This window comes from Colias croceus, chromosome 1, assembly GCF_905220415.1.
Source record: "Colias croceus chromosome 1, ilColCroc2.1".
NCBI classification, from domain to species: Eukaryota; Metazoa; Arthropoda; class Insecta; order Lepidoptera; family Pieridae; genus Colias; species Colias croceus.
In genome coordinates, this window is record NC_059537.1 from 14,231,528 (window position 1) to 14,253,902 (window position 22,375).

The 22,375-nt window shown below is 34.3% G+C and overlaps 1 protein-coding gene across 3 annotated transcripts in view; it reads right to left on the reverse strand.

Moving 5' to 3' along the window:
* Positions 1-7,074: 7,074 nt before the first annotated feature.
* The window catches only part of LOC123696280 (peroxidase), a 54,583-nt gene continuing 39,282 nt past the window's right edge, over positions 7,075-22,375 (reverse strand). For 2 of the 3 annotated variants that reach the window (XM_045642374.1, XM_045642384.1), the window contains exons 4-14: positions 20,100-20,337; positions 15,350-15,564; positions 13,385-13,552; positions 12,757-12,915; positions 11,873-12,091; positions 11,372-11,569; positions 10,913-11,049; positions 10,141-10,308; positions 9,141-9,379; positions 8,628-8,794; positions 7,076-8,032 (exon numbers count right to left, since the gene is read on the reverse strand). In XM_045642374.1, the coding sequence (XP_045498330.1) occupies positions 7,821-8,032; positions 8,628-8,794; positions 9,141-9,379; positions 10,141-10,308; positions 10,913-11,049; positions 11,372-11,569; positions 11,873-12,091; positions 12,757-12,915; positions 13,385-13,552; positions 15,350-15,564; positions 20,100-20,337 (2,120 nt within the window). In that variant the 3' untranslated portion in view covers positions 7,076-7,820. Of the gene's footprint in view, positions 8,033-8,627; positions 8,795-9,140; positions 9,380-10,140; positions 10,309-10,912; positions 11,050-11,371; positions 11,570-11,872; positions 12,092-12,756; positions 12,916-13,384; positions 13,553-15,349; positions 15,565-20,099; positions 20,338-22,375 lie in introns of all 3 variants that reach the window. The other variant, XM_045642365.1, reaches the window with a different exon arrangement.

A 22,375-nucleotide genomic window follows, 5' to 3' on the forward strand; every position in this document is an offset into this window, starting at 1 on the left:
TTTTCATTATCAATGACATGTGGTAATTTATTGAGGCACGTGTGAAAAAGATAATAATTTGATATGCGCGTTTGTTTCCACTGATACCTATTGATATCTCAACTAGTTGCCCAGTTTAATGTTAAAACCAGCCGTGGGTCTAGACTCTAGATTGTATATCGTGTGACGTGTCTATGACCTATCTAACGTGGTAGGATTGTGCGTTTGCTTTTTCTCGTTCTTGTATCTCGACGTTTTATTCCTCAAACCAGTTTGAAAATATTTCCTCCAAAAAGGGTTCTTATTAGTATTAAAAATATTAATTCTAATAAATATTTCAATATTTGAAATACCATGATCAAAATAATATGTAGGTAAGTGAAATGATAATAATTAATGGAACCAAGGGAATTCCTGTGCCCTGAATAATAATATGTAATATTAAATCATTATTGTTTTTGTCGTATTCTACTTGGTAAATAAATAAAACAGGTCATGAATAAAGGAATATACTGAAATAAAACTACTTATATAACTAGGTACATTCTTACCTACTTTCTGACTGGTTTATAGGTAGAATCTTATTACAATACTTCCGTTTCTATATTTAAGTAGGTATTTAATTCATAAAGCGTGTAAGTAATAAATAAAATAAATACCTACCTTGTTAAGTTGAACTTATTTTTTTATTCCGTACTTTTGTGAGTTGAACACCTTTTATAGTAAAATAAGTTACATACTCAGTCACGAGCGATCCATATCTTAATACATATATATATATTATAAAGGCGAAAGTTTGTAAGTATGGATGTATGGATGTATGGATGTTTGTTACTCTTTCACGTAAAAACTACTGAACCGATTACAATGAAATTTAGCACACATATAGAGGGTAACTTGGATTAACACATAGGATATTTATCCCGGAAATCCCATGGGAACGGGAACTATGCGGGTTTTCCTTTGAAAAGCGGGCGAAGCCGCGGGCGGAAATCTAGTATTACAATACATCATAGATTGTACTCACTGGCTCAGTGGCGCTTGTGGGTTCACTTTCTTTCATAAAATATTATGTATAACTATAAACGTAGTACATCGTAACTCAATGGTATAAATATTTTATTTTATTTATTTTTGGACACAATATTTATCTACCTTACTAGTAATTACAGCCATATGTAGAGCTGCTTTTATATGAAACAGCGACAAATATTTATCTAAACAAATTAGATTAAAAATTGAAATGGAAAAGATCTGTCAGTTTGTTACCACGCAAATTAAGTCGTGAGCTGAAACTAACAATAAGCGAATGTAATTCTATTAGGTACATGATGCTCAATGACATTATATAGAAACAAGAGATACATATCTACTTACCATTAGATAGATACATACGCCTCCAACGCACAAACCCCAAGGGCCAAGACGAACGAAAATTTACGCTTTAACAAAGAAAGTAACATATCAAGGTACCTATTTACATTAAAAGTTAAAACATCTTTATATAGAACCCATTTAAATTATCTAAATAAACCAGTAAATATTAGTAAAATAGCCTTGTCTATTGACATACCAAAATATCTCCAACCGTTAGAATTTCGTAGTTATATGCAATTTAAACAATAGTCAACATCTCGTAAATATCGTAGGTGTAATGAGAAATGACTTAATGCGTTTTGTGCCAAGATGCCAAACTAGTCTCTCGAGTCAATGCCAAGGCATATTTACTGCATTCAGCATATTTTATTTCAGTGCCATCAAACTAGTTGATGTAGGAAAGTGAAACGTTTTGATATATGCGGAGTAGGTATTTAGGTAATTGTTAAGCTTATATTTAAGTATATGTGACACAATGCTAAATATAAGCACCTACTGATTACTGAAACAAGTACCTACATCATGAGATGTCTTAACAATATTTATAAATAATTTTCATGTATTTTTCGAAAAGAAAAAAAAATGAGTTCATGAGCGTTTTTCTATTTTAGAATCACACGTTTATTTAAATATTATGAATATAAAAAGCAAATTAATAAATTTATGGCACTATAAAGTATAAATACTCCGAAATGTAACATACCTATCTACAAAAGGGAGCGCCTGCTAAATTATTAATTGTTAACTGAGTAAGTTAGTAACTAAAATGCATTGAAACATTTGCATACAGGCGCATCAGATATTTTAAAATATCGAGAGTATCAAAAAATTAAAAATACATAGGTATATCCTACTATCCTACTAATATTATAAATGCGAAAGTTTGTATGGATGTATGGATGTATGCATGTATGGATGTATGGATGTTTGTTAGGTACTCTTTCACGTAAAAACTACTGAACCGATTACAATGAAATTTAGCACACATATAAAGGGTAACTTGGATTAACACATAGGGTAGTTTTTATCCCGGAAATCCCACGGGAACGGGAACTATGCGGGTTTTCCTTTGCAAACGCGGGCGAAGCCACGGGCGGAAATCTAGTAAAACAATATAGGTACCTACCTACACTAAGTTCCTTTAACAAATCTAAAATTTTCCAAACTTGTAGTTAGGTACTTAGGTAAGTAAATATTTTCTATGGTTTAAAAATAATACAATTATTACATCAAAGCTATATTGTGATCTCATTCAACACAAAGCCTTCATACAGGGCCGAACTAACATTGCCTAGTTTTTATTTCATGAAAACATCTGTGCACGTTAATCTTACTTTTATCTAAAATGAACTTTAACCAATACAGTTATATGGTTTATTTTACCGCATTCTTATGTTCCCTAACTATTATGTCATGAAGGATTCAAGGTTCAGGATCTAAAGACGTCGTTATTCCATATCCATAGGTACTATATTGTAAAACAAATTTTCAGCCTTATTACTATGGAATTGAGTTCATTTTTGTAAAGTGAAAAGTTAGTTTTATATATTTGCAAGGTCAGCAACTGCCTACAGTTCGCCAAATATTGATGCAAAGATATGAGTCATACCATAAAGAAAATATTATTTTTCGTATTTTACTTATGTAATATTATAGTTTTTAGTTATGTAACAAGTTAAATAATTGGATATTATATGAATTTTATCATAATCCTTATTTAAATACTAGCTTACCGCCCGCGGCTTCGCCCGCTTTCTCTAAAACGATTTGAGATTTAAACTATCCTATCTCTCAAGTTGGATCGAACTGCACATGGTGTGCGAATTTTATTATAATCGGTTAAGTGGTTTAGGAGTCCATTGAAGACAAACATTGTGACACGAGATTTATATATATGTACGAGATTTATATATTATATATTAAAGAAGATTTAATGAAGTCCCGTCAACTCTTGCCTTCAGTCTTGAGAGAATGCATTTCTATTTATATTAGCTTCTCTGTTTCTGTGAGATACCATCGTATTTAACCTACCTATTATATTCAGTGTGCGTATTTTTGAAAATCATTGATCTTAATAATATATAAAAAAGATTATTTTCTTTTCATTAAAGCGAAAAAGGATCAGGTAAAAATAAAGAAAACAAACATACAAATCAAAACGAACTTTATTGAAAATCGCATAAAAACATCAAGTCACAATATTTAAATTCGTTTGAGGTGAGGGAACTCTTTAAAAATAAGCATTATTTATATAAAATATTATGAGGGTTTGGCACAGCTTCAATTCACATTATATGCATACAATTAATTATTGGGGAAATTACATACTGGGGGTAATTCCAATAATTTAGGAAACTTGTATGCGTATAGATAGGTAAAGGATCCAACGTAATAAAATATAAGAAGAAAGTTCACTATACGGTTTATAGTGAACTTTCTGCTAGAAAAAAAATCGATCGAATGCAGCTATGCATTCTGACTTTATGTTTTTTGTTTAGAATAATTAGGTTGCATATTAACTATATATTATTATGCATAATATAACAGCAACCACACACACCTACGCAAACAAAAATCACGTTTTTGGAAAATCCCGCCATTTGCAATAACCCCAAAGGATTTAAAAATCTATTATTATTTTAACATGAGATATAGAGTATAAACGATTTTAATATATTATATTGCCTACTATGATGTAACAAATATTAACATAATATTACATCTTTAAACGATATAATACATTGCTTTGTATTTGAATTACATTAAAAATGTAATAAGGTCAGCATAGAATTTGATAACTTTGCCGTTTTGAAAAAGGTAAAAATATTAAAGAGCCGCAAATAATTTGATAACTTTGTAATAATCTCCTTAAAAACATATTATAGCTAGTTACCTACTTAGGTATATTTTAAAATTAAAATGTTAAAATAAGTACCTACATTTCTGGAACCTAAATAAAGTTAAATTCAATAATTATTATAAAAGGTTATTAGAAATATTGATAATTATTACAATGAGAAATACATATATTTATTAGGGGTTTTATATTATGGTCCCAGTATTGCACCAGGTAAGGCACTTATTTATTAAATTGGCTATAGTAAATATATAATACATATTGTCATTATGTGTAACTGCAATGTTACGTACGTAGCGTATATGCCAAGCACACGTGTCAGAAGTGAAACTTCTTTGACAAAATTCAAAGATACCAAAATCGTCGCCTTACTCCATGACGTGACTGTATTGCCATGACGCGACCTGGAAATTTTACTCTCAACTCACATAAAGAAGTTTCACTTCAAAAATTTAAAAAATTAAATGAATTTTCGATTTACAACTGTTTAAAGTCTAATATATTACGTAGTTAGAAGCATTTTTAATTTTTATATTGAATGTAAATCCAAAAAAGCATAAATTAAACTATATTAGAAACATCTTTATAACTTAGGAACTATAATGACAACGACCTATTTCATTTTTAGCTTTTTTTTGACAAAAATCAGGATCTTTTTTCTATTTAAAATGTGTAAAATTTCAAACACAAATTATCAAAATTTGGCATAGGTACTTATAAAAGAAAAAAAAAAAAACATTAATCCATCGAGCAATATTAATGAATAGGTAATATTTTTTTATCGACTGCAGATGGTAAACATTGAAATTATTCACTTATAATACCACAAGAGCTTCAAAATTATCGGGTATTTTCCGATAGGTTCGTTGCAAACAAATGAAGGAGTCAAGTTTTTAGTCAAGGCTGAAAAATCACGAGCGCGAAGCGCGAGTTATTTTTTCTGAAAAACTTGACGACTTTATTTGTTTGCACTTTGCAGGGAACCTTGAGGGAAATGCTAGATAATTTTGAAGCTCGTGTGGTATTCGGGAGATTATTTTTCCGTCCCAAATGTCGGCCAATAATTTCACAATTGAATTCAACCTGTCAGTTTGACGTCAACGACCAGAGAAAATTTTCAAAAAATTATCAGTATACCATGTAGGTTGTTCCACGTGACGTCGAATGGTGCAATTCTATTGGTCGATATTTGGGTCGGAAAAATAATCATTTGAAATTTTGGCTTAAAAAGAATAAAATAAATTGACTCACCGATTTCCTCTCAAGAGAATAAAGATAAAAGCGTCCATAAAGCATAAACTGGATAATATATATAATAACAGTAATGTATCGATCCATTAGGAACTTTTACAAGGAATGCAATTGGCTTTAATCAAAAAGATTAACCAATAAATTGCTATAATTAATTCTTATTATCTATATTGCTTTAGTATCAGTATAAAAAATCTTAAATTATATGTTCTTTATATGTAAATAGCGAGTTCGTTCGTTTTTATCTCTATATATAAAATTCGTGTCACAATATTAGTTACGATACACCTCCGAAACGGCTGCACCGATTCTCATGAAATTTTGTGTCCCCATTGGGTTTATCTGAGAATCGGCCAAAATCCCGAAGTGATGAGAGTCAGGCAGAACAACGTTTGCCGGGATAGCTAGTTAATACATAATATGAATATAACTGCAGGTAACAGTTAAGCTATTGCATAGCTTCTATCGTGGGCCTTGAGCGCGGGGACCGAATCGAGAAATTCCGTAACGAAAAAACCTCACGCTCCCCACTCCGACGGGCGGAGGTGTGGCTTGAAGGCATAGCATGCAATAGCGCAACCGCCCCAGTCCCCAAGTGCCACACGTCGTTTTTTTAATTACACGAGTATTACAATATTTTAGAAATTAAAGATTTTTAACGGATTTTAAACGCGATTTATTCATTATATTATTTTCCCGACGTTTCGCACACTTTGTAGCGATCGTGGTTACGGGGAGAATGTGTCCCATATCTATTCTAATATTATATAAAAATAACTGCGTTAAAAACAACCGACTTCAAAAACGGAAAAGTAAGAAATAAAAAAGATTTGATATTATTAATTACTACATATTATTTTTATGTGCTATTTACTAAAAAGGTTTGATGTCGGTGCATGGGCTTAATACTAAGTGCTTAGTGTTTGGCACCGACTTCAAACCTATTTAATAAATAGCACATAAAAATAATATGTAGTAATTAATAATATCAAATCTTTTTTATTTCTTACTTTTCCGTTTTTGAAGTCGGTTGTTTTTAACGCAGTTATTTTTATTTAATACTTTTTAGTGTATTTTTCAACACAAATCAAACGAGCCCAAACTCGATAAAGTTGAGTCAATATATTACTGAGTTCCTATGGCCACCTTCCGATTCCATCATCAGATCAGCTCCATGTCATGATAATGTTTCATCGCTATCCAATTTACATTCGTATACAAAATTTCAGCTCAATCGGTTACCGGGAAGTGAATCAAAGTTACTTGCTACATTGAAATTAAGTCATCGAGTACAGACAAAAATGCTCATAAAATAAAAACTACTGGGCCTATCCGAATAAAATTTTTATGGGACCAATTCGACACCATCCCGCATCGAACAAAAAAAGAATCACGTAAATCGGTTCAGAAACCTCGGAGTAATCGGTGTACATACATAAAAAAAAAAAAAAAAAAATATATATACCGGCCGAATTGATAACCTCCTCCTTTTTTTTGAAGTCGGTTAAAAACTGAAGAGTTTGTTTGTTTGTTTGAACGCGCTAATCTCGGGAATTACTTGTCCGATTTGAAAAATTACATATTTGAGTGTAAGATAGCCCATTTATCTAGGAAGGCTATATCATCACGCTAAGACCAACAGGAGCGGAGCAATGCGGGTGAAACCGCGGGGAACAGCTAGTAATGAATAAATCGCGTTAAAAATTTTTAATTTCTATGTTTTCAATTATTTGCATGAAAATATGTGACTCGTAACAGAAATAAAATATTTAAGTTTATGTCTGTCTTTCTGTCTGAATCGACGACAAAACATAGTCACACATATTTTTACCTACAATATTATTCTGTAAAACTAGTAGATGTGAATAATATAAAACGGTATATATGTATTTACTATTTATCATTGAATAAACAAGCAACATTTATTAACAATATGTATAAAAATATGAGAAAGCTGTAACAAGAAATAGATCATGATCTAAGTTAGGATATGTATTTCTATTTTTAACAGTGTTTAATATCTTCGGTGATTATTTATTTCTATTGTATTTTTATTTATAAGATCTACATCTAGAACAAATAATTGAAAAAATTAAATGTAGCGGTAACTTTTCTTACAAACCAGAAAAAAGTAACATTTGTCTTGTATCCTCCACTTAATATTCTTGTTATTTAAAAAAAATTAAGCACGCATAATATCCAAGATAAAAAAGAACCCAATCAAAAACTACTGTAACTGAAAAAAAAACATTATATCTAAAAAATCTAACAAAAAGCATTAAAAAATAAACAACGAGATAAGAACAAAAAATCATCCATCCATCTATATCACGAATTTTTCTATCATTTTACCCCACTACGTTCTCCCATTCCTCCCCCCCATTTTCCCCTCTTTAGGGGGTGTTTCCTTCCAGGGGGTGAAGCTGGGTTGGGGCAGTTCCTTGCAGTCTATCAGGGGGTTGGTGGCACTCAGGGCTTCCATCACCCGGGGCTGGGCTTGGTCCAGGAGTTCTTCATTCGCGCATATTACCCCAGCAAGGGTTGATTTGCGCAATTCGTATAGTTGTTCTGGGGTGGGGGGGATGAAAAGATTACAAAAAAGAGGTAATAAAAATAATGGTTATTGTTAAAAGTGCAAATAAACTGTTATAGCCAGATTGTCTGAAGGTTTGAAGATAGACTGTATTATGATACGAGTAAAAAATCGATTAGTAAACTTTTTTACAACAAAACTTCGACAACTATAACTTAAGGTTGACTATTCTACGAAAGGTCGACGATATAAAAGTCTACTATAACAAAACATCGACTAATATCAAACTCTTCTATAAAAGAAAATGTGTGCGTGTACTAGTGTACACACGTAAGAAGTGAGACTTCTTTATGACCTTATTAAAAAAAAATAGACTATATTATAATATGCAACTTTACTGAAATACGTCGAATCACGCGTGGTAGGGATAAAAAAAAGATGGCGCGTAACGGAAAAATGTCACGCGTAACGAAAAAATGTTACCCAAAATTTTTTTCCAACCCCGATAAAGAAGTTTCACTTCAAAAACATCGACTAACATTAAACTCAACTTTCACCAAAGTTCAAATATTACACCATTTGAAATGCGTTTTAGTTTGAAATATAAATCTAAGTGGTCTGATAACTCACCAAGCGTAAACCGCACATCAGTCTGGTCGGTCTCGTACCAGAACCGATCGCCGACCTTGATCCGGTAGAACTGGTCTGCTACCAGACACGTGAGAGTGGCTCCCAGCAGACGCCCTCGTGGGTCTTCTGCTAGTGCTCCTGTGTACAGGTCTATGTCATCTACGCTCCTGGAGGGGGAAGATCGATATATATAGTGTATGTATAGAGGGTGGTGTTATTGATTGATTTTGGGGATCTATTTTGTGTATGCGTTTAAGTGGAGGCGAAAAGTAGAGTAATGTAAGATTGAGAGTCTGATATGTTTTAATGTGTGAATCTGAGTTATTAGTGTAAACAAAGTATTTTATTTCGGAAAAAGAAATTCATTTGAAATAAACTAAAAATAGATTCTTTAAGTTAATGCATACAAATAAATAAACAAAATTGCAGAGTTTACTATGTCTATCAGTTAGCATTTCAAAAAAGAGCAGAAAAATCTTTTATTAAAAAAAAACACAAAAATCCAAAACTCACTTATAAATATTCGAGATCCGACTCAGCGACATATCATCAAAGACGCCCTGTAGATCATCAAAGCTAGTCGGTCTGGGTAGACCGCACAGTTCCCTCCACGCGGGATACGCGGGCAGACCGTGGTCTCGTCCCCGCTGGATGTTCAGGGAGACCAGGTCCAGACCACACGGGTGGGGAATGGCGTCTGGCGATGCGAGGGAGGAGTTCGCTTTGGGTCGCTCGAATAAGTGGTTGCTGAGCTGTGGGATAATTTGTTTGTTTTTGCAAAATGTTTGTTTAACTGTCGTTGTTTTATTTATATCGTTACTAATTTCTTTATAATAAGTAAGATTTCATAGGTAGAATATTCAGATAATATTCCCTTTTCATATCATTTCAGAATTGAGGGAATTTGGGGTTATCAGACTGTTAAAAATGTTTACTAAAAACGCTATAAATAATGAAACAAATGATAATTAATAAGTATAGTCGACTATGGTCTGAAATGATAACAATGATGTCATTGCTGCTACATGTGATATAGATGATGTTACAGCTGTTACCAGTGATATCGATGATGTTATAGCTGTTACCTGTGATATCGATGATGTTACAGCTACATGGGATATTTATAATGTTACACTTGCTACCTGTGATATCGATGATGTTACAGCTGCTACATGTGATATTTATGATGTTACACTTGCTACCTATGATATCGATGATGTTACAGCTGTTACCTGTGATATCGATGATGTTACAGCTGCTACATGTGATATCGATGATGTCACAGCTGCTACCTGTGACATTTATGATATAACAGTTGCTACCTGTGATATCGATGATGTTACAGCTGCTACCTGTGATATCGATGATGTTACATCTGCTAGATGTGATATTTATGATATAACAGCTGCTACATGTGATATTTATAATATAACAGCTGCTACCTGTGATATCGATGATTTTACAGCTGTGAAAAATGATAATTGTGATACAAATGTTGCTGTAAATGTAAGACCTCAGCAGTGACGTGCGGGTGTACGCTGTGCACGGGGGTGTGCATGGCGGAGCGCACGGCTCCGTGCCGCGTGTCCCGCGCGTACAGCGCGAACGGGTTGAACAGCATCTCGTGCAGCTGCGTGTAGCTCACCGTGCCCGTCTGCAGGTCCACGTGCTGGATCAGACCCTGAAGAGAGACAGCTTGGTTAAACGTGGGTTGGCGCAAGTGAACTGGATCAGACCCTGCGGACGGACAGCTTAGTCAATCGTGGGTTGGAGCAAGTGCACGGCATACAGTCAAGTCAATGTTATAAAAAAGGACAAATATATTACTTGCATAAAAAGAGGGTGTTTGTGCACACGTGTCAGAAGTGAAACTTATTTCAAAGATAGGTACATAAATCGTCGCTTATGACGGCGTTGCCGTGACGCGTCCCTAAAATTTTTCTCTCAACGCACCCAAAGAAGTTTCACATAAAAAAAAACCACGTGTGGCACTCGGGGACTGCCGCGGTGAGGCTATTGCATGCTATGCCTTTAAGCCACACCTCCGCCGCGGTTTTTTCGTTACGGAATTTCTCGATTCGGTCCCCGCACTCAAGGCCCGCTAGAAGCTATGCAATCGCGACAACGTCCGATAATGCTTCTTTGTCGCTCGTTCCGCGCTCTCGCTCGCACTTCAAGCCTTACATGGAACGCCTCAGAGCGAGGTAACGCCGCATGAGTCATGTTTTTTCGTGCGTGCAACCGGCTCTATCGAATTATAAGACGTTGTCACGTCAAAAACTTACTGGTAACAAAGTATGTGCAAATCTAAAGGCAGCTGCAGAAAAATGATTCGCCATAGAAGGATCAACTGTAGGGTCGTACGCACTGGAGTAGCCCTCACTTTGCAGCGTCAGGTTCAGCGCCCACATCACATCCATACCTGAAACCGAGATATTTTGAATAAATTGAAATGAAATTAATATCCATCTCGTCAAAACATGGGAATACTAGGAAATCGTGCAATATTTTTATTGGCTAGCTGACCCGCCAGACATGTCCTGTCTTCGCGCAAACTGTACGTGTGAAGTTTAAATAGTAGCATTTTCTTAATTTTTACGCACCTTGACTTTATATTTCGTAAAATCCTTCTCCTGACAATAACGAACACATCAAAATGAGAATTATCGAAATCCATCCAGTCGTTTATGCGTGATTCTGTGACCAAGGGAAATAAGGTTTCATTCATACAGAGATTTCCTCACCCAGTATAGCAGGCAGGAATTCAGCATACGTGATGTGCTGCATCTGAGCACCCAGGATCCTCCGTGTCTCCTGGAACACCACCTCATCATCCCAGTGCGGGTTGAGCCGTTGGAGCTGTGTAGCCACACGGTTATGTTGACGTGCCCAGATCAAGTGCATGGTTGTGAGGTGTAAGTTCTCATTTGCTCTGTCGTCACCTGGAAAAAGTTATTTTTGGAAATAAGTCTTTTATTTTGTTTTCATAGGTATATTTAAAAAAAGGTAAGGTATATGAAGTTGAATGAATTTTATCTGGACAAGTACAACAGATAAGTAAAGAACAAATTCCTTGCCAGAATATATCTTTCAGTGTAATTTAAAATTAATAGCATTTTTCCTGTGTTACAGTACCTGTTTAAAGAGACAATAAAACCAATTTTCTTTATAAAGGCACCTTTAGAAACAAGTCTAGACGTGCTCATATCTCGTACTCTTCAACAATACCCATAAACAAATCTTACCAGACTCAAAACAGTATCGTCCTTTCGCATTCATTTCCACGGTATTACACCCATCCTTGGGATCAGTGGAGGGTGGCAGTAGATCTCCAGCTCTTGCCTTCAACATGCGCAGAGTACCGTTAGTTCCCGTGCGCAGGCGCAGGGTTTTGAGTTCCGCTGAACTGTATACTGCGGAAGCGTCCAGGAATGCGGTTGCTTGGTTTAGTTGCTCGCGGGCACCTGGAATATTTGGTTAGTTAGGTTTTTAACGGACGCCAAAAAAAGGAAGAGGTTCTCAATTAGGCCGGTTTTTTTTCATTTTTTATGTCTAAGATCATTTTTTTCTATGTGCACTTTGACAACTAGGTACTAGTCTCGAATACCATCCAATTTGAAATCAAACTGCTAAAATCCACCTTATGTACTATGTTTATTGTAAAATTCTTTGAAAGAAATGTTTCTAAATCAAATACGTCTTTTTTTCTATGGGTTAAAGAACATAAAAAATAATTTAGATTACAATATAGAAACTCATTTAAATTGATTCGATCGATTGTGATTACGCATATAACCAAATAACTTTAATATAACAAAATTTTTAAGATCTTAAAGATATTGTTGTTCAAAATAAAATTTAAACATATCTATATAATAGATTACATGTATTGTCAATGTTACGCAGCCCATGAGTTATTGCACGAATAATGATAATGAACAAGAGTTGAAAAAATCTAAAGAATCTTCCATACATAGACGATGTGGTAGTGATCTTTCCTTATTGTTTCCATTGCAAACTTCCCACTTTACAAGTTACTGAATTTGCATTCGAGCATTCTTCTCTTGCAACAAAGCGGATTAATTGATCCAAAATCTGGCAGTTGCGATAACATTACAGACAAACATACCAAAATAACAAGTAGGCGCCGGCGCAGACCTCACAAACTCCATGCAAGTGATGTTATAGTTCTGGTAGAAGGGATCCTCTTTGTCCAGCTCTACTGGGAAGCACTCTGGGTGCAGTTGCTGACCTGTCTTGCAGCATTGGAGGGATGAGCTGTTTGCACCTGGAAATTTGTAAAAGTTATAGATTAGGTATAGAAGATAATTATTAAGCTATTGCATAGCTTCTATCTCGGGCCTTTAGCGCGGGGACCGAATCGAGAAATTCCGTAACGAAAAAACCTCACGCTCCCCACTCCAACGCGCTTTGCTTTGCAATAGCTTTACCGCGGCAGTCCCCGAGTGCCACACGTCTTTTTTTGTTATATCTTATGATACAGATGACCTCGTTAAATTGAAGTATTAAAATGTGACTTCTACTTTTGTGTAAGAGATGTAACTTTATAATCGATTGTCTATGTTAAAACATTTTATTTAATCAGCAAGGTAAGAAATACATTGAAGCTTGAGGGGTTTATGGCTTATCGTTGAATTGAAAGAAAATTGGCTTATTTTTTCCATAGTTTTCTGTTTCAAGTTAATAGTAATACTTGTATACGTAGTATATTATTATTAGTCTGTGGTAATACATACCCTTGCTCAGCGCGGTGGCAGTGATATCGTGGTCTATGAACTGTCCCCACACGGCGAGCATGACGGTGAAGGTGGAGTCGTGCGCGTAGCTCGGCCGGTGCACGGTCACACTCACGTCACGGGCGCTGGGCAAAGAGCCGTTCTTGCCCGTGCGGGGTGAGCTTATACCTATGGTTTAAGCATGGATGTATACATAACTAGACCCATAATCTTGCTCACAAATTGTCTGAAACAAAACTCTGCCTACACGTCTATTTGGCAGAGTTCTACGAGCGTATAAAATAGATTGTGAACATTACTGCCACGAAATTAGGTGATAATTTAAATGAAAGTTTTGTAAAACGCCGTTCGGATATATTGACGATCTGTCAATAGACGATAGTGTGTAATGTGTATGTTATGCTGTTTGTATGTTGTTATTTTATAGTGCCTAAATGGATGTAAAAGAAAGGACTGACACCGAGGTTGAATTATTTTTTGTGTATTTTTACACAAGAATTTTAAACGCGTTTACATAGTAATATTTATATTCTATTCCAAAAAACAATCGAAAAATATATGCTTATCATAGAAAAATCTGGTCTTTATCTTATTATCGTATTTTTTACGCCATTCGGATTACCGTTTTTTCTAGATCAAATACGTACTCCGGAACTTAATCTATTTTGTTTTACTAGGCGTAGCAAATCTAACAATTTATTTGATCCATATTTTGATAGTATAATAAAAAGTTAATCTGATATTTGAATATTGTCTAAACAGCTGTTCAATTATAGTCCAGTATGGTAAATTCTTTTTAGGTCACCGTGTAATTGAAGTAGTTAGTCTATAGAAAAATACAATCCCACCAAAAACATTTTCATGTAAAATGTTGCCAAGACTAGCCCATATGACTCGCACTGTCAAAAAGTTATCAGATCTCATGTAGAGCCAAGCTTCTAACACTACACGCCCTAATTCTACAAGGCCTAACTTTACAAACTCTACACCTTAGTCAAAATATGTGGCTTGGCCATTTCGCTACATTTACATCGGCGTACGGTGAAAAATTAATTCACTGTTCATTACTTTTGTGTTATACAATAGCTCTTGTAGTAACGAACGGCCAAGCCACATATTTTGACTAAGGTGTAGAGTTTGTAAAGTTAGGCCTTGTAGAGTTAGGGCGTGTAGTGTTAGAAGCTTGGCTCTACATGAGATCTGATAACTTTTTGACAGTGCGAGTCATATGGGCTAGTCTTGGCAACATTTTACATGAAAATGTTTTTGGTGGGATTTCATTTCTTTTTGTAAGTTGTTTGTAACTAACAAAATTTTATATGTCGATTAATTTTTTTTTTTTTAACAAGGAGTACCTATACATATATATATCTAGGGGAACCAAGTTTTAGATTATTAGATTAGACCTCTAGCGTCATCAAAATTTAATTTAAAATTACAGGTCTCATACAAACTCCCATCCCCTAGTTTGAGGGGTTGGGGGATGAAAGTTACAAGTTTTATAATTTTTTTGTTGTTTGTGTGCTAATACTAGCTTACATACAAAATTTCAGCTTTCTAGGACATTAGGAAATACCTTAAGAATTTTGATGATCATCAGTGAGTCAGTGACGAAATTAGCGTTTTTTAGATATAAATAAAATCTGAAGTATAAAAGCTAATGTAATTAAAACTTAATATGTTCAATAAGTCCGCTATTGACAATATATCCCGAAAATTTTGTTGATCTAGCATAATCCAAACCCAAGTTATGAGGGTTCAAAAAAACGTCGAAGCGCTTCGAGAAAAGGTAGGTAGTGCCCGTGCGCTTCGCTTGTTCGCTTGGCTCGTCTTGGCGGGGGCACTACCGTGCCCCCAGATATTATCATAATAATTTTGGTGTTATATTATGTATTTATTACTTAAGTGTTTTTATTTTTTCAATAAGAGATGTTTTTTATTGAATCACATCTACAATACACTTACCATCCCCATAATCTGCTGCTAGGACTCTCCTAAACGGGGTGTTAGACACCCCCCACCTCAAGGGATTCTGCAAGTTATTGCACGTCCCGTCCTGGCTTCTATACTTCGACACCACACAGGGGGTGTTCTGCGGCTTGCAGTATGGCGGCTCTGGGAATGAACCGTTTATGTCTGGCCCTATGCCCACGCTACCGTCGTAGGTGGGTGCTTCTGTTCTGGAATTTTTAACACGCTTTTATTAGCTTTAGCTGTATGTATGTATGTAACTGACATGTTTGTATGACCCATTTTAAACGGACATAATATTTAATTCAATCTTTGTAGTTACACTTACAACGTTCGGTTACAATGCAATAAATTCATGAGTATTAGCGTTTTTTGTAGTTTTATTTTATTATAAACTACTTTTTTATACTACTAAACTTATCAATTGCTCATAGTGTTATTTAATTCGACCCTTAGCGCACCTTAGCGTATCCTTACTTTCTTTTTATGGGCCAAGACTTCTATTCTATTTTTTAAAATTCAATAAATCAAACGTACTCAAAATACTCTATGTAATTGTAACTACCAAATGGAATTTTAACCAAGTATCCTATAGATATTCATTCTTAAGTTATAGTCAAATAAAAAGTACCTGTATAACGCCGCATTGCATAAATTTTATCTGATTTGTAAAGAGTAATTTAATTGTCGTCATATGGCAATCAAAAGACATCCATTAACTCATCTTTCTTATAATATACTAGCTTACTGTCCGCGGCTTCGCCCGCTTTCTCTAAAACGATTTGAGATTTAAACTATCCTATCTCTCAAATTGCATGTGCAGTTCGATCCAACTTGAGAGATAGGATAGTTTATATCTAAAATCGTTTTAGAGAAAGCGGGCGAAGCCGCGCGCGGTAAGCTAGTCTATTATAGAATTGATCCAATTTCATTCTGTGCGCCTAGTTAAATATTTCGCATAAAAATGTCTAGCTTACTATTGATTAAATAAAAATAGTCGATAAAATATTATGTAATGTTATCTATCTTAAACTTGGCACATTATTTTAAGAGAGAGGATGCTGGATGAGAGATATATGTCTCGTTCATTGTATCCATACTAATATTATAAATGCGAAAGTAACTCTGTCTGTCTGTCTATCTGTTACTCAATCACGCCTAAACTACTGAACCAATAAGCATGAAATTTGGTATGGGGATATTTTGATACCCGAGAAAGGACATAGGCTACTTTTTATTGCGAAATATGTACCACGGGCGAAGCCGGGGCGGACCTCTAGTAAACTATAAAGCCTAAAGTTAGAATAAGTCTGATCCAGTATTATGCTCTGTATTTTAGATTTATTTATTAATTCGTACTAATATTTCTGTGTAGGCGCTAGTTTGGTTTTGGTTTTGGTTTTGGTACTAAATGTTATAAGTATCTACGTTTGTACTAAAACGCGGAAGTAACTATGTTTGTATGTCTGCTACATAGCCTTGAACAGATTTTAATGAAATTTAATTAATTTTTTTGATAAAAATAGAGCAAACGACGTTAATCCTTTATGCCACAAATTGACGTCGTAGGCTAGGCGCTATCTCTGTATAAAAAATAATATTTAAAATAAAAAAAATATATTTTTAATTTTTATCTATCAAAATCTAAGTTGTCCTCAAGAAACTAATCTTGTCCCGAATACAAAGTGTCTATTTACTGAGTGTTAGAAATAGTTCAGCAAATAAATACTAAAAAATGATAAGACTATGGACACAGCATGCTTCACATTTTGTTGGTTGATGATTAGATTCTTTCTGATTTTATCACTTTCACCTTACCAAATATAAGAGAGAATAATAATTTCCCTGTAGCCTTAAAAAGTCTGATAATTTGAAAATTTATTTAATTGGAAATAGAACAAACCTACCAAATACTCTCCATTATGTTCAAATCTTGTAACTTAAACCTTCACAAATATCAGTAATTTTCTCCAGTTTATTGTAATAAATCTGCAAGACATTTTTTTCTTACCGTTAAAAAGCTTCATCTACCAAGGCATACATAGACTATTTTTTTATTCCGGTTCAATCCAGACGAATCCGGGGCAAGCGGCTAGTAAAATATAGATTCAATAGATTCAAAGGCTTCTCCAACCGAAATGATCGTTCCAGTCCAATACGCAACCAAATTATCCAATTACCAGTATTTGGCCCATTATGGCCCAAGAAGCCAAACCAAAGCTAGACTGGTGCGGTTTCGTATCGCCTTACATGTCAGGATTACTTCCCGGGAGGTTATTGGTTACATCGTTTAGTCGTTTATAATCCCTTTTTATAACCCACGGCTTCGGAAGGTCGCTAACCGGATCAGCTGGGACTCCAACTAAGTTTATTGGAAGTGAAGATATATTTTCTTATGAATTGGTGGGTATGCGATGGTAGTAAGCAATATTTCAATATTACGGTACTAAACTAAAGAGTTAATTGGTATTAATATAATTGTTTCTTTTGCTACGTTTTCCATTAATTTTAGCATTAATTTATTTATATAGGGCACCAATCTATAGATGTTACTATTTAACTACGACAATCTTATGATATGATCAGGAAAATTATGCTCCATTGTCTTTTTCAAAATATAAGGTATCGTCGAAAATTGCAAAAAATAAAGGAAATTGATCTAATTACTTTCGAGTTTGTAACCACATCTCTTGAATTTGACAGATTTTCAATTGCTCTTATGATTAAATGTGCATTGCATTCTTTTTCATATTTTATCCTACGTAAAACAATTCAATCGATAACCAGTATGCACCAATACAGTTCTTCTTATAGGCAATTGAGCTAATTGGCCGGATGTCTTAGGTCCCAGTGTATCTAGGGCAAGACAGTCATCCAATTACTCAGTTAAACGTTAAAGAAAACGTATTTATAAGGGTTGTGTTCAGGTTAAATGCTCCTTTGTGACGTTTCTTAAGAAATCAGAGCAAGCGGGGCTTTTCAGTGCTATGCTCGTATTATGTATATTCTGGATAGCATTATTGTTCATTTTCATAATATCACCTATATGATTTTGTTATAAAATGATCCTTTTTTTCTTTCTTTAATTAAACTGTGAAGTACAGACAGTTTTCAGTTTTAAATTGTACCTTGTGAAGTCTAATAGAATCCTAAAGTTAAAATATTTATAGACATACCTATTTTAGACCCCATTTTAGATAAAGTACAGACGTTTCCATTTTATTATTTTAACAAAGATTAATAATCAATTAATCGTAAAGATTTTAATTTGGCCTCAAACACATTTTTGATTTGTTAATTAAACTCTAACATTTGCCCCGACTTCGCTTTATCGGTATATACTTTTCAGTTCAATAGTGGTGAGGTAGGTGTATGAATAATGAATGCCCTAAGTGTAAGAGTATTTAATTAAGGGGAGGCTCCCTAAATTTTATATGAATTTGCATTAATATTCTGAAACAGACACAAACAATCAAAATGGAACTTTAGTATAATATGATTTATTGGGTCTTTTTCTTTCCATGTACAAGACAGTTACGTAATTGTACCATTTTCGCTCGATTCATTTTTTATTCAAAAATTATGCCTTTTTTAAGGATTATTACATTTTTTTAAAGATTTACTTGACTTTATGTCTAAAATAAATGTAGACAGTAAGGAAATATAGTTTACTATCCAATCCCAAGATATTTTTTCTCTAGATCAATTATCAATATTACTTTAGTTATAAACGAAATAAGAATTGAGACTTACGAGATTTAGTTTCGAGCTCGAACGCGATCAAAGAGCGCACGTGATATTCAATTTTATTACGGCTGTGTCTAACCGGTCTCTCAGTGTCAGAAATTATGTTAGGGAGCCTCCTCTTAAGTTCTAGTATAAATTAGTTTTACTTCTATTTATGGGTAGATAAATAAAAGTGTTAGTTTTGTTGTTCTGAGTACAAAATTTATTTCATAGAAAACACACACTAGCTTAACTAATAAGCAATTACCAAACTCCTACCTGAAAATAGACAAGAAAGATTATTTAGTCTTAATGGACTATGATCTTAAATTGTACCTTAACTATATAAATGAAAAATTGAATGCTTTGTCTGTCTGTTTTTTTCATTAAAAATTACTGAGATGTTCGTTTATTTTGAACGAGTTTCTTACCGATTCTTCTTGTTAGAAGGTCCCCAGGTGGTAGTACTAAAAATGCCAATTCAAAACACACTCGTATAAGTTCACATGAATAAATTTTGAGTTTTAGTTTGAGGGTAATACGATGCCAATTATAATAGTCGTTAGACGGGGCGATAAAAACTCGGCATGAATTTCGTTTGTTCCATTGTTGAATTGTTTGTTACCAATGTTTTAAAACATTTTTATAAAGAAGTAATCACAGGAACGACTCAATTAATTTTACCAGGTCTTGGTAGAACATTACACAAACGACTACATACTCCAAATTGTGTGTGTACATTTAATAGGTATACATTAAATTACAGTAGGTACCGCCAGCACCCATCATCAGGGATTAGAATTTAGAGATTTTAACTTAACATCTACACTGCATTGAAATAAGACAATTTTTTTTAACAAAAAAATTCCACCTGGATGATATGATACTTTTTTAATCACAGCGGACAAAAGTGCCGCTTTTTTTTGGTGTCAGAGAGTAAATAAGGAAAGAATTGTCAACAGAAATAAAGAAAAGAAGAAGGCTGAGGAAAAGGAAAGATCTCAGATGTGATACTTACTCATTAATCAGTATCCTGGTGGCTTGTTCGGCTGCGTACGCGGAGTCCGCCAAGGGTTTCACATCAGCTGAAGTAGCGGCTGCTCTCTGTGCCCTGGAGGCAGGAGAATCAATATCCAGGGGAATGAGAGTACTCTCCATGATACTGCGTTTGCGTAACGCGTCATTCCCCTGGGCGACTGCTGCCGCTATGTCCGCTTTGGCTATAGGTTTGTTAGGCCACTTTCTAGGTGGTGGTCCTGTGGAAACATAAATCACAATAGATTTATATGGTATCGAAGTTATAAGTACAATGGTGTTTAGATATCGATTTTCTTTTAATATTCTTTAACCCTTAAATTGATTTCGTCCGTTTTAAAGGACATAGTATTTACACACATGCTGGCGCTGTTATGGCAGACCTAAGCTTCGCTAATCGGTATATTGGGAAGAGACTAGCTATGTCCTTCGCGTACATGCATGTTTTTTTACCAAAGCCATGTACAGTCGCGAATGGTGACCATTTGAAAATTGCAAAAAACGGATCTCTTGACTCTTTTGATAAAATTGATAATATCTGTAAGTATTTTGGCTATTTTGCTTATAATGTTATATTATTAGTTAGAATACGATTGTAAGTATAGTATTTTGACATAATTTTGACATATTTTACAATATTTGGTATACAAATATTCGTTTATATACGATGTCCCATAAAACGGACGTTGACAACTTGGAGTATATACTAGGGTATTCTTCACTTGTCCTATGTAACGGACGTTGCCAATAAGGCCCTCCATTTTCAACGGAATACTTTTGATATATTTTTCTCTATTTTTATTATATTTTACAGGAGCATGACTTGGCAATCAATAAAAAATTACCTCACTACCTCTGGCGGAAGCTGAAGAGTCTGGCGTTGAGTTGAGATGTCGATTTCGAAGGAAATGTAGACCTACAGGAGTGATTTCACTATGATAACAGTGTCAATCATTTACCCCCAGCACCATACCTTCGGAATTATACGACATATTGATTTGAGACACAATGAAGATTCAAAAAGTCAGAATTTTTACCATCAACAAAATATTATTGCTGCAGAATTACAGCCATTACATGAGGTGTGAGATGAATCTTCCCTACTTCTCAGTAGTTCTTCAGCCATAGCATCATGTTACTTACCAGAAATACCACCCAATGTTTGAAAATTTAAATAATATAATACCTTACAAATTAAAAAACAGGCAGACAATGGATATAATATATGCCAAAGAACCCAAAAAAAGCGATTTAAATTTCCTGTTCGTTTTGGTACTTCAGGCATGGTATACGACTTCTTTGCATACGATGAAGCAAACACATTTCAAACTGTACAATTTAGTGAATGGGAAGAGGACTTTCTTGGTGTATTAGATAAGTTCTCAGGCTATGTAATACTATTTCTATTCCAATTCTTAGCATATTCTTAGGCTGTGATTTTTAGTACTGTCGTTTTTTAAAATCCATTATTTTTAACGATATCGTTAAAGTTTTAACCAACATTTTAAGACATACGTTTGAAAAGCTTATTCTAGATCCTCCATAATTATAATTTGATAATAATTTTGAATTACAGAGTTGAAAATGTGCATTGTAGTCATGTACCACGGTTGCAGGAATAATGTACAATGTCCGTTATATGTGACGGTTCGAACATGTACATATAATTGGCAATGTCCGTTTTATGTGACATAGTGAAAACAATAGAAAAAATTAAAATTTTTAATTTTTTTTTTCATTTTCCTCTTTTCTATCCTAATTCCAATACGTCCTCCAAATTTGGACATTATAAACTCAAGTTATCTAGGGGTGACAATTTAAGGGTTAACCCCGTTTCCAAGGGCAATTCTCCAAAAAATATCAACAATGTTTTAATTAATGAATGAAATAAAAAAGGCTATGCATGAACTAAATAAGTTCTATATTTGACACTAGGTTTCCGCCCGCGGCTTCGCCCGCGCTGTCAAAGAAAAACTCGCATAGTTCCCGTTCCCATGGGATTTCCGGGATTGCGTCATTTTCCTGGGATAAAAAGTAGCCTATGTCCTTTCTTGGGTATCAAAATATCTCCATACCAAATTTCATGAAAATTGGTTCAGTAGTTTAGGCCTGATTGAGTAACAGACAGACAGACAAAGTTACTTTCGCATTTATGATATTAGTATGGATAGTTATTTCTATATATAGTATAGTTATTTCTTTATAACTATTTTCCATGCAGCGAAACTTACCAACATTTACTAAGTGGTAAGTTACCAT